Below are 12938 nucleotides of genomic sequence, written 5' to 3'. Positions count from 1 at the left end.
ACCTTAATTTAGGACAATTTGGCCTAATATGACCAACAATATGACAATGATGACAAGTGGAAACAAATTCAGAATTTTTATTCAATCTAGGAGGAGTTTTAGATATAGGTTTAGAAACTTCAGCGTTAACATTAGATATTTTACTTTTGTCTATCCTAGCAAAATTAGCTTTCAACTCTTCATTATTCCTTTTAAATGGAGGAATATAAAAATCTTTTTTCTTTTGAGTTTGGCTTAAAAACAAGTTTGACACTAGTTAATTTTTCAACTTTAGTTTTAAATTTAACTAGTTGCTCTTCCAAACTTTTAATTTTGTCCACCTAAGATGAAATTTGATTTTTAAAATTCTCATTCAAATTATTGGCTTCATCCAATTTTGCAATCAAATCATCTTTTTCAAGTTTGACCTTTTTAAATTTAGCTTTTAATTTTGTAAAACATTCAAGAGATTTTATACAAAAATTATAAAGCTTGCAGTAGGCATCTTGAGTATCATCATCATCATTCAACATAAGATCATGCAAATCAAAACAATCAAGAGTTTCCATGACAATGAGGGTCAATGGATCACACAACAAAGATTAAAACCTAATTAGAGTGTGTCTACTCTAATACCACTTGATAGGCCAAAAACGAAATGACCCCTTGTGATAAATTAACTAATTAATTTAACCAACTGAATTAATTAAGTTAATTACATGCAAAGCGCATGGTAACATAAATAAATCACCAATTAAACTAAGTGCAGTGGAAATGAAATTGATATGGTGATTTATTTATGAATGGGGAAAACTACCAAGGCAAAACCCCACTGGGTGATTTTAAGGTCACCACTCTTGAAATTCCACTATTATCACAACAAACGGTTACAAGTAAAGGAATCCCAGTACCTTATACCAACTTACAGTTGAACCTTTACCCCAATACCCAATTGGACTTGTTCTGTAGTAACATTCTCTCCTTTTCAATACACAACTCTCAGTATGTGACTAACCAATCTGATGCGCGGATCCCAGTACGCGGCTTATTCTTTTGCACGAATCCAAGTACGTGACTAACTCTACAGCAACCCTTTGATTGTTGTAATTGATTTGTAGCAGCTTCACATAGAAACATCAATAAGATCTTCAATGTTGGTGCAAGAGACTTTGTTTAGTTACAGAACCCAAAGGCGTACAAGAAATGCAACAAGAACTCTTTCTTCTGTAGTAGGAGGCTAGGGTTTCAAAAAGAAAAACCTTATGAAGCTCTCTAGGATTAGGTTTTTCTTTTTCCACCTCATTTAAATAGGAGCTTAATGGGCTCTCCTATTTCAAATAGGTGTACACAAACCTTAGGCTTTCCTAGTCCAATAAGGATTATACAAACCTACAAACCTTGGGTTTTCCTAGTCCTATAAGGATTATACAAACCCATAAACAAATATCTTTTTAGAATAAAAACGTTGCTAGCTATAATCTAAATCCCGTAAGCTTGATAGATCGAGACATTTGTTGAGCTTTAATGAATCTCGACAGATTGAGCTTCTGTCAAGGAGGTATCGAGATCTGCAGATTGTACTTTTCTCAAGCAGTTCTTGAGTAATCTTCATGTCTTCAATTTAAGCACTTGTAATAATCATTTTGAATCTACTTAGATTTACCCAAATACAAGTAAAGTGCATTTTGTCAAAAGATATGCTAATCACATAAAAATATGTCTCTAACAAAAATTTAGGTACAGTATGTTAGGTGTTGTTCCTTAGGTTCTCCTCTTAAGATTCAACCATGTGGCTACCTAACTAAAAAATACACTTCCGTCCCATAAGAAAAAATTCACATAGCAGAATCTTAAGAGGGGAACCTAAGGAACAGAGAGAGAGAGAGAGAGAGAGAGAGAGAGAGAGAGAGAGAGAGATTTTTACAATTTTATATTTGTGCCCCCATAATTTTACATTGATTTTATTGTAATAGAGTCCGCATTAGTTGTAAAATAACATAAGGCCCCAAATTTGTTCAATCAACGCCAAAATATACTCACATCAGTCTATATTATGCAAAAATGCATATGTACTATAGTAACTATGCAAATTTACACAATTATTGTAGCACAAATGAATTTTTGCAAATTTACACAATAACCATAGTATAAATGTATTTTTTTACAATGATACATAGACTAATGTGAGTGTATTTTGGGTTGATTGGGAAAATTTACACAATTATTTTTGCTATGCAAATGAATGTTTTAGAGATTATTTAGATTGAGAACAATGGTTTTTGGTTGAGGAAGAGAGAGATGATTTGAGATAATAATAAAAAAATTGATAAGGAAATAGTATTATAATGAAATGTAGTGTAAAATAAATAATAGTGAGTATATAAATAAATAAAAAAGGTTATTATGCTAAACTAGATAGAATTTTTTTCATGAGTGGATGCAAATGCTCTAATGTAATAAGAAACAATGAAGTTTTGTGTTTTTATCTTTATTAGTAGATGATTACATTATAATGTATTAAGAAACAAAAATTTTGTGTATTTTTCTTTGTTGATAGTTTGTTAATATTAAATAGATGCTTATTTGAATGACCCTCCTTAATTCGAAATCTTGAATTCGTACTTGAGTATGAAGTATGGGGTGAGGGATCATTACCAAGAGGTGTTTGCAAATTCCTATACTCCTTATTTGACTGCATAAGTGTTGACAGTAGGCGTTCACTTTGGTCTGTGGCAAATGAAGGTGGAAAATTTGTATACAAGAGTGTGAGTGGTATTTTTGAAGTGAACCCCGATATTGCAGGAAAAAGGGGGTGGGGTGGTTATCCGTGATCACTTGGGAAATGGGTGGTAGGTTTTTCTTGTCACATTGGGATTGCTTCTAATAATAAGGTTGAATTGTGGGATATTAGACAGGGTTTAATTACTGCTCAAGACATGGGTATTAAATTTTTAAATGTTAATGTCGATTCCACTTTTGTTCTTACATGTCTAACTTCTTCTAGGAACTGGGCTCCGGAATTGTTTCCCATAATTTTTTATTGCAGGATGCTCCTCAATAGGGAATGCAGGATGGTCCATCTACATCACATATACTATGAGGCAAACTCTGTAGCGGATGGTTTTGCGAAGAGGGGGAGGATGCAAGCTTGATTTTTGAAAACGTTTACTGATTGTCCATCTTTTGTGTGCTGTAAATATGTATGAGACTTTTTGTGTATAGGGACTCCACGTGAGTGCCCTTTAGTTCTTGTAATTAGACACCTTTTACAGTTGTCTCTTGGACAAATCTGATGTACTAACTTTTTTTTATATAAATAAATTTCCTTCTTAACAAAAAAAAAAAAAAAAAAAAAAGTATTTTTGAAGTGGACAGAACAAGTTTTCAAGCTGAACTGGCCATTTGTGATTACCTTCCGCGCGTGTGGATGCCTTTGTGTTATGTTTTTTCTGAATTTAGTGTGAGTTTGGTAACACTTATTTTTGTCAACTTATTTTACTATTCAACTTATTTTTGCTATTATTCATAGGCTCCACTGTACTTTTTGAAACTATTTAGGGGTCTCACTATATTATTTCAGTTAACTTTTATTTTTATCTACAATATTTTTAGCAAAAAGTTTTTAATTTCAGCAAAATAAGCGAATCTTAAACAAACCCTTAATATCATCAATTTGATGCATTGTTAACCTCTTATGTATTAATTTAGTTGCTTTCTTCAGTACTGTGATCTATTCATTGTTGTCTAAAATCCTGACTGTATAAAAATCCATGTTACTGTCTAAATGCGTGACCATCTATGATAAGTGTTCAACTCTATTAGCTCTCTCGGTGTTGGTATTAGCTAGGCAGGATAGAATTTTCACTTTTGACCTTGTTTTTGTTTCTAAGTGAGAAAGGGCAGGAAAAACAGGTTACTAATGGGTCTCCATTTTAGTATTTTACAGATATAGGGATATATTCTTCTTCTTTTTTTGCTAAAATATAGGGATATATTGTGGGAGCTTGCCACTAAGAAGATCTCATGGGATAATCTCAAATCAATGTAAGTATTGTTTTCAAATTATGTCTTGGAAATACTATTTTGATTCTATAAATTAGTTTAGATATTAGACATCCAAAACTTAAAGATCTCTCTAAAGCAAAAATTCAAATAATATTTGTTTTATACCGAAATCTTGTTTTAGAAACACTTTCTCAATCCACATCCACATATAAGTTTGGATATTAAACATTCATCTTTAAGGTAAAAATTCAATATTATTCATGTTATTTAGAAATCGTATTTTAAAATATGATTTCAATTCTACAAATGAGCTGTTCAATTGTGATTTGTGAATGCTCTTATTCCAATAATTATGACTTGGAATTCCAAGTCCTCCCAAGTATACTCCCTCTAGAAGACTATATATAACACGGTAGAATTTTCTATTGCAAAGAATCAAAGATTCCTAGGGATGGAAGATGTGGAAGATTTAAAAAGAAGTTAATAATTTTTTTTGTCTTTTTATTTGAGAAAATGCTAAGTAATGAGTGAATGCTTTTCGAGTCTCGTAAGTCACATCTATAATCTTTCTTAGGAAATTTCACTGTACGCGTACATCAGTGTTAGTATATATATAGTTGTCACTCCAACATATGATGTACAAATTATAAGCTAGCTAGCACTCGATAGAGTTTCTCTAACTCGTTCTTTTCTTAATTTTGCAGACTGCGATAACCACCCTCTCACTCTCCCTCAAAACTTCCAGAGAAAAATGAGCCGTGCAATGGTCCTTTCCAAGGAAATTACTCTCAAAGGACATGAACATGAGTCAAAACCCACTTTCAACTTCGAATCCTACATGGTCCAGAAAGCCATTTCCATCAACCAAGCCCTCGACGCAGCCATTCCATTCAAAGGTCATCACAATAAGATCCAAGAAGCCATGCGCTACTCCCTTCTTGCAGGTGGCAAGCGAGTCCGCCCTGTCCTCTGCATTGCTGCCTGTGAACTCGTAGGTGGCACCGAGTCCATAGCCATGCCCGCTGCCTGTGCTATCGAGATGATACACACCATGTCATTGATCCACGACGACCTTCCTTGCATGGACAATGATGACCTCCGACGAGGAAGGCCCTCGAGTCACAAAGTTTTTGGTGAAGCTGTTGCTGTTCTAACCGGCGATGCACTTCTAGCCTTGGCGTTCGATCACATAACATCAGTTTCCACAATGGGCGTGCCTCCCACAAGGGTAGTTCATGCGATTAAGGTGTTGGCCAAGTCAGTAGGACACGAAGGACTCGCTGCTGGGCAATTAGCCGATATAAGTTCAGAGGGTCTCTCAGTCTCTGATATTGGATTGGAACAGCTTGAGTTCATTCATCTGCATAAGACTGCAGCATTGTTTGAAGGGACAGTAGCAGTGGGAGCTATTTTGGGAGGTGGGTCTAATGAGGAGGTTGAGAAGTTGAGGAGGTTTGCGAGGCATATTGGGTTGCTGTTCCAGGTGGTGGATGACATTCTTGATGTGACAAAGTCGGCCCAAGAGTTGGGGAAGACTGCGGGCAAAGACTTGGTTGCAGATAAGATTACATATCCGAAGCTAATGGGGATCGACAAGTCTAGGGAGTTTGCTGAAAAACTGAACAAGGAAGCTCAGGATTCGCTCTCTGGGTTTGATTCAGTGAAGGCTGCGCCATTGTTTGCTCTCGCGAATTGTATTGCTCATAGGCAAAACTAGTGCAATACTAGACTACTCTACACAATAGTAAAGTATAAAGTCTATATAGGTTATGAGTTTTTTTTTTTTTTTTTTTTTTTTTGAGGGAAATGAAGGTTATGAGTTAGTATGGTTCCATCGTTTATCTAAAAAAAAAATAAGTATGGTAATAAGTTTTGTTTTAAACTTTTAGTTACTTCTAATAATAAGTTGACTTGATGATCCCAACAAAAAAAAGTTGACTTCATGATGAGCTAATATATGTATATTAGCTCATCATGCTACGTTTGTTGATGATTTTGTGACATGGGCTGAGAAACCCCCAGTTTCTTAGAAACTTCTATCGCACAGGATGTATTTTTGACTTCTTTTAATGAAATGCTGCTGTAATTTCCTATCAAAATAAATAAATAAACTGACCTTATGGCCAAAAATAAATAAATAAATAAAGCCTTTTTTCTGGGAAGAAAAATTAAAGCCTTTGATTGTTATGGAAAATTGTTTGTTTTTCTCATTATTTATTTACTTATTTAATAAAATATTAGAAATATGGCAAATTGTATCGAGATTCTTATTTTATACTTTCACTTGTTTCTTGAAGCATGTAATCTACATGTACAAATTTTTAGGGTAGAAAAAACATTAAGATCTGATCTCGAAAGAACAAGGTACATGTTTTTAAATCAAATTAACAAATTAAAATTTAACTCAAAGTGCAAGTGGCAAAAGAAAATGCATGTGACAGACAAAAGTTTTAACAAATTATGTTAAGAAGATAACTTGGAATTGATTATCAATAAAAGAAATATAACTTGGAATAAATTTAACAAGAGACGGAGAAAGGTACGAAATTGATACCCTTTTTATTTTTCTAGTATAAACTTATCAGTTTTAAATTAGAGATATGAACACCAAACTTAATCAAATTTAAAAGAATAAAGTGTATTTCAACCAAATTCTTAATACTTTCTCAATACTCAAAACTAATATTTATCCCATTAAAAAAAAAACAAGAAAAAAGAAAAAGAAAAACCAACCTTTAACTTCTTATAAAATAGTGCCTAAGAGAAGATTTCTCACTAAAAATGTTAACTATCACACTGGTGAGGTCCACAATTTTTTATAAAACAAAACAAAAACCAGGCTTGACTAAATCTTAATTTAGGAGTTTCTTTCAACTATCAGATTTAGGATTTCTTTGACTAGACTAAAAAGTGTGTGGAAAAATAGCATTTTCCATTATTTGATTCGAATAGGAAATGGAGGAATGAAAAATGGACGCCTGGGTGCTTTCTACTAGGGCTCACAAAATTTGATATCTCCAATATGGGAAGAAAAGTGGGTGAGTCATTTTGGGCCACACAACCCACTTTCTCTCTACCTTTATCAATTAGTATCTTCTTCTTTTCTTCACTTTCTATTAAAGAATTAGATGCATAACAATTTTTAGTTAGTCACGTTATTTTTATTTTTGATAGGCCAAAAACGAATTGACCCTTTGTGATAAATTAACAAATTAATTTAGTCAAGTGAATTAATTAAGTTAATTAACATGCAAACGCGTGGTAGTACAAATAAATCACCAAGAAACTAAGTATGCAGCGGAAAATAAATTGACACGGTGATTTGTTTACGAATGGGGAAAACCAACACGGCAAAAACCCCACTGGGTGATTTTAAGGTCACTACTCCCGAAATTCTACTATTATCACAACAAGCGGTTACAAGTAAAAGAATCTCGGTACCTTATACCAACATAAAGTTGAACCCTTACCCTAATACCCAATTGGACTTATTCTGTAGTGACAATTTCTCCTTTCGATGCATGGCTCCCAGTATGTGACTAACCAATTGTGCGGATCCCAGTACGCGATTTCAATCACCAACTAGAGAAGGTTGTTGGCTGCAAAGTTCTTCAGTTCATCCCAACGACGAAGATCAAGAAGATGCTTGATCACAAAACCCTACGGTGCACAAACACAGCAACTTCTTCACAAGAATGATGAACTAGGGCAAATTCTGTCTTTGGTCACAATATGCTTGAACAAACTTTGCTCAACACTTGTGCAACTTGTGAACTCTTTGACAGCCCTTAAAATAATCATTTTATATGTTTAGGGTTGTGAGAAAAGAAGGCCCAAACACATAAACACGGATTGAAGTCAAAACAGAACTAAAAATCTATTTTTCATAAACCTCGACAGATACCCTTCCGGTTGAGTTGTTGTCAAGCCACAGGGCTGAACAGCTCTTTAAACTCGATAGATGGCTAGCTGTCGACCTTTAATGACAGACACTTTTTAGCTTGTTTCTTGGACAGACTCGCATGGCTTTAACACTTGATCTTGAAACAAAATTTCTTAAAGTATTAAACACATCCTAGATCTACCCAAATACAAGTAAAATGCGTTTGTCAAAAGATTAACCAATTATATAAAATAGTGACATATGTTCCTAACAAGTGAATCACATATGTCCTAACAATCTCCCCCTTTGGCAATCCATGACAAAACCACAACAAACAAATGAGATACGAGAGAAGTCATAAATCACTCAACTCATATTCACTTGTTGAATATAATAAAATCTATCCTAACACAAACTCTTGAAAAACTTTGTAAGAAGAGAGTTTATGGCAAGTAGACTTTGACAACCTGTATTTCTGAAACACTTTAAACAAAACTCATTAAGGCATCTTTGTGTGAAACAGAAATAATAGATTGCATATAAGTAATAAGAACCATGTGTATAAAGAAAGAAAAGAAACAACACATGCAAGGGTAGGTGAAAGAAACATACATCAACATATATAAAGAAGATAAGTACAATGTATGTCAATAATGGTCACAAGACTCATGTACAAGAATAAATGTATCTAAAATCGAGAAAAGAAAAAGATACAAGCAATCCTCACTACATCTTTCAATACGCACTCTCCTCCTAACAAAAATCTCCTATGCTAACCCTCCCCCTAAGTATGAGTACTCTCATAATCAAAACTACTCCCCTTTTTTTTCATGAGTGACAAAAGGTAAGAGTGTCAAGTAGACATCTCGTCATCGCTAGGTGAGCTAGCATTGCCATCATCCTCATCATCGGAATCAGCATCATCAGCATCACTTTCATCCGCAGGAGCCACATGAGTGGAAGGCATAGTATAACCACCCATCTCAGCCTGGCGTCGAGCAATGCGTCCAACACGAGTGTTCACCTGACACAACTCATCACTGAGAGTGTCGAGGCGAGCATCCATGCGTTGAAACTGCGCCATGATGTCCTCTAAAGTCACTCTACTCATAGAAGAGGAAGGAGTGAATGTGGATGGAGCAGATCAAGATAGAGCTGAATGGGAGGGAGGAGCTGTTGAATTCGACTGCCGTGACCTAAACTGCGCCTCACTACGTTTAACAGTAGCAACGCCTATGGCACACATGATAGAAAAGTGGTCGGAAGAGAGAAAAGGAACAGAAAAGTGGCATAAAATCCGCGTGATAGCCGAAAGGAAAATGAGCTTATCATGGGTAGCCGTATCCCTATACATATCTATAATAGAAAGAATAAAATGTGAAGGAAAATTTATAGTGAGGTGCTCTAATAAGGAAAGCAAAAATCGAGCATGAGGCTCTGTGATAGAGTTATAGTGAGAGAGTGGGTGCAAAACAAAAGTCATCACCATGTTCATGAATCTAGGACCTTTAGCAAAGGCCTTACATGGTGTAAGCTGATGATCACCCCAATCAGAAGGGCGCTCGCAGAAAGCAAAAATCATCTCGTCTTTGGACACAGTCCTCAGACGGTCACATCTGGGGTAGTTACGATGCTCTACCCTCGAAACACGGAGCACATCGGATACAAACTCCGATGTGACAACAATGCGCGTACCTCGAACGCAAGTATGAAAGAGAGGTACTGAAGAATCAAGTCCATGCATGTTAGAGTAAAAATCTTGAATCAGCACGGATGGACATGTGACCGGGATATCACATAGTGACTCCCAACCCTGACTGTGAATGACATCCGGTAGGTCAGTGTCGGCGAAGTTTGCCAAAATGACTCGACGTTTCGAATGAACACCTCGTCGAGAAAAGTTCTCCGATAAGTCCTTTCGAGCATCCTCATCACAGAATTGAATAAAAGAGAGAGTAGGATCAGACGAAGACAATGCCCCGGAATGAAGAGGGTTCCAGGACGGAGCTGACTTACGCTTAGGTGCCATAGACATGACTAACGTAAACAGAAAAGGGAGGGAGAGAAAGAGACAATCAGAAAAGTCCCAACACATTTCAAATATAGCAAGTATATTGAAAAAAAGAGTACGTATGCATGGAGAATGCATGAACATGTGACATGCAAAAGAAATTGCATCATGGGCTTAATCCAATCCAATCCTACCAGCACATAATCAATTTGCACACATCTAAATGCATGATAATATTGTTATAATGCTTATGTGATGCATGAGATTTTAAACTCATTTAATCAAAAACCCATCCCAAAATTTCAACAATAACTCATTAATTTTGAAAAACCCCAAAATTTTTCAAAAACCCCAAAACTTAGGTTTCAAAACATGAAATGCATGTAAAAGAGAGATAAGTAACATACCAAGTGAAGAAAAAAACTTGAGAAAGCTTGAAAAACACTTGGAATTGAGGTTTGGAGTGAGAAAAGTGTTTAGGGAGGAGAGAACACAAAGGTATTGAGAGAGAGATTGAGAGAAATGAAGGCCGAATCGCACAGAACCTATATATAGAGGTTCATTAAAGCTTAATCGAGACAGGTTTCGAGAAAACAGAATGTCGACAGATGTAGCTGTCGAGAGGTGTCAAGGAAGAATTCATTAGACACGATTAAAGAAGCTCAATCGATCCACCAATTGTCGAGAAGGTATCGAGGATCCAGGAACTTTCTCGATCGATCCACCAGCTATCGAGAAAGTGTTGAGATTGTGATAAGAAACAGCTTAAGATCTCAACAGATAGCTAGGTGTCGAGGAGGTGTCGAGATTGCTTAAAAACAGTTTTTAAGAAGGGAAAAACACAGATATGAATGCAATCAAGCATGCAACTCAATCAAGGATCCAAACAGCATTTTAAGTACTCAAAAACATCTCTCAACAACAATTCTAAGCACAAAGATCCCAAAAACACACACACACACACACACTAACCAATTTTATATTTCAAAAACAAGTCAAGATAATTTAGTGAGCATACATTAACACATGTAAACCTTGTGATGGCCAAATCACATTGTACCTGCACATGTATCAGGAGTAGTAAAGAATATTGCGTGTTGTGTGTGAAAAACATCGCAAGATTGCGTAAGTGTATACATGTTATGATGATTTGAGATATGGGAAAATCACTTTAACTCACACACAATCATAACTGTTTGATGGGGACTATCAACTTCGAAGTACATCCTATAACTTTCACATCTCCTAGAATACACGCTTGCAATCATATTTAAAGCATTTTGATCTTTTTGCTTTTTATTTTTCTTTGCATATTTTTCTTTTTAAGCAAATCATGCATAGGTATATAAGAGAGAGAAAAGAAATACTCAATGATGTTAAGCATTTGACATTCCAATTTTGCTATGCCGAAGCACACAAATGTCATTGACATTGCACTTTTGCTATGCCGAAGTATACAGATGTCATTTCATGATTGGCGGGTAATAGTGGTGAGATGGTTATTTATGCCTTTCTCTTAGGATTTTCTAGTCCTTCCCGTCAAAAAGAGTGATACGAGTGTTAAGAACAAGAGATCACTTAACCTTACTCATCACAAACACGAACCACAAAGCTCACTTGCTTAGTTGTGCATAGAGATGCTCATCTAAGATACAAGAGATACAAAGTTTAAAAAACTTTGTTTCAATGGCCATCCAAGGTACACAAGTACCAATGTACACAAAACACACACTGTTTTTGTATTTTTCAATTTTTTTTTTATATGAAAAACAAAATAAAAGAAAACTAAAAATAAGCAAACAAAAATATGTTAAGCAAAGCAAAGCATAAAAACTAGACTAACTTTAAATAAAAGCAAAAACACACAAGTTATGCAAACATAAACAAGAAGGGAGAGAGAGAAAAAGTGATAGAATTACTTGGAGCCATTTTCCTTCTGTGCCTTGGAAGAACCTTTCCTTTGAGTGTACCCTTGAATCGGCGGTAAGGGGGAAGAATTGAAACCGTTCAAGTTCGAAAGGACCATGAGGGCTTTGAGAAAATCTCCAAGGGGAGCAAGAGAGGATTGAAGCTGATTCTGGCTTCCAGATGCTATCATGCCATTGCTCTGTTGAGTGGTTAATCACTTATAACAATTTGGTCGAGTATGACCGGCAACTCCACAATGATGACAGAGATGCTGCTTCTTCTGTTTAGGTTTTTTAGAGTTACCCTTCTTAGCCCTAGGGTTTTTAGCTTCCTTCTTATCTTGCTTAAGGGGTGCTCTTAAGATAGATTTACCTTTGTCTATGTTCTTACTAGCTATATCAGTTTTAACATCATTGTTCTCAATAACATTATTACTAGAAGGAACAAAAACAGTAATACTAGTAGAAGCAATATTAGAAGAAGAGAGACCATACCCTAAACCTGTTCGATCAGAAGCAGATTTCTGAAGATTGAGCATCTCATCAAGCTTTGCACTTGAAGTCCTCTCCAACTGAGCTCTGACTTGAAATAGCTTCGCTTCAAGCTTCTTGGTCTTCTCAGCCAGGAAATTGTTCTCGAACCTCAGTGCTCCAATAGTCTGATTAGTTTCATCAAACTTTGTGGAAAGCTCTTTATGATCAAGTTCCACATTATTGAGCTTCTTGGTGGTCAACCTATAAAGTTTCTCGTGTTTGTTAGAAAGCTTGTATAATTTCTCATAGGCTATATGGATATCATCTTGATCATCCATCTTCTCAAACTTGGACTCTACCAATTCCTTTTCTTCATCCATATCTTCAACAATCCTCTCTGTAGGATTGACAGTGGTAGTGAAGGCATTCATGATTCCGTCATCCTCATTGTTGGAATCACCCTCAGGCTCGATGTCGCTCAAAGTAGCAACAAGTGCCTTGCTCTTCCTAATGCTCTTGAGATATGTAGGACGCTCCTGTTTCATGTGATCGAAGCCTTAACACCCCAAGCACTTAGATCTTGCGGGAACAGTGTACTGACCGCCATCCTTAGCATCCTTCATTCTTTCTTCCCTTTGTCTTAGCTCTTGAACTAAGAAGAACTGGATTGCCTACAGTC

The 12938-nt window shown here is 35.8% G+C and overlaps 1 protein-coding gene across 1 annotated transcript; it reads left to right on the top strand.

The window, feature by feature from the left end:
- The first annotated feature begins 4654 nt into the window (after nucleotides 1-4654).
- Nucleotides 4655-5751, top strand: LOC115958201 (geranylgeranyl pyrophosphate synthase, chloroplastic-like). Its single transcript, XM_031076595.1, has one exon. It carries the CDS (start codon nucleotides 4736-4738, stop codon nucleotides 5699-5701), a length of 966 nt encoding a protein of 321 aa, XP_030932455.1. The 5' UTR covers nucleotides 4655-4735; the 3' UTR covers nucleotides 5702-5751.
- The last annotated feature ends 7187 nt before the right edge of the window (nucleotides 5752-12938 follow it).

Source organism: Quercus lobata, chromosome 8 (genome assembly GCF_001633185.2).
Source record: "Quercus lobata isolate SW786 chromosome 8, ValleyOak3.0 Primary Assembly, whole genome shotgun sequence".
In the NCBI taxonomy this organism is placed as follows: Eukaryota; Viridiplantae; Streptophyta; class Magnoliopsida; order Fagales; family Fagaceae; genus Quercus; species Quercus lobata.
Note: the sequence above shows the minus strand (reverse complement) of the source record. Positions and strands in the feature narration are given on the sequence as shown.

Excerpts from the sequence above, each read along its gene's own strand:
- LOC115958201 (XM_031076595.1), top strand. The coding sequence starts at position 4,736 with ATGAGCCGTGCAATGGTCCTTTCCAAGGAAATTACTCTCAAAGGACAT.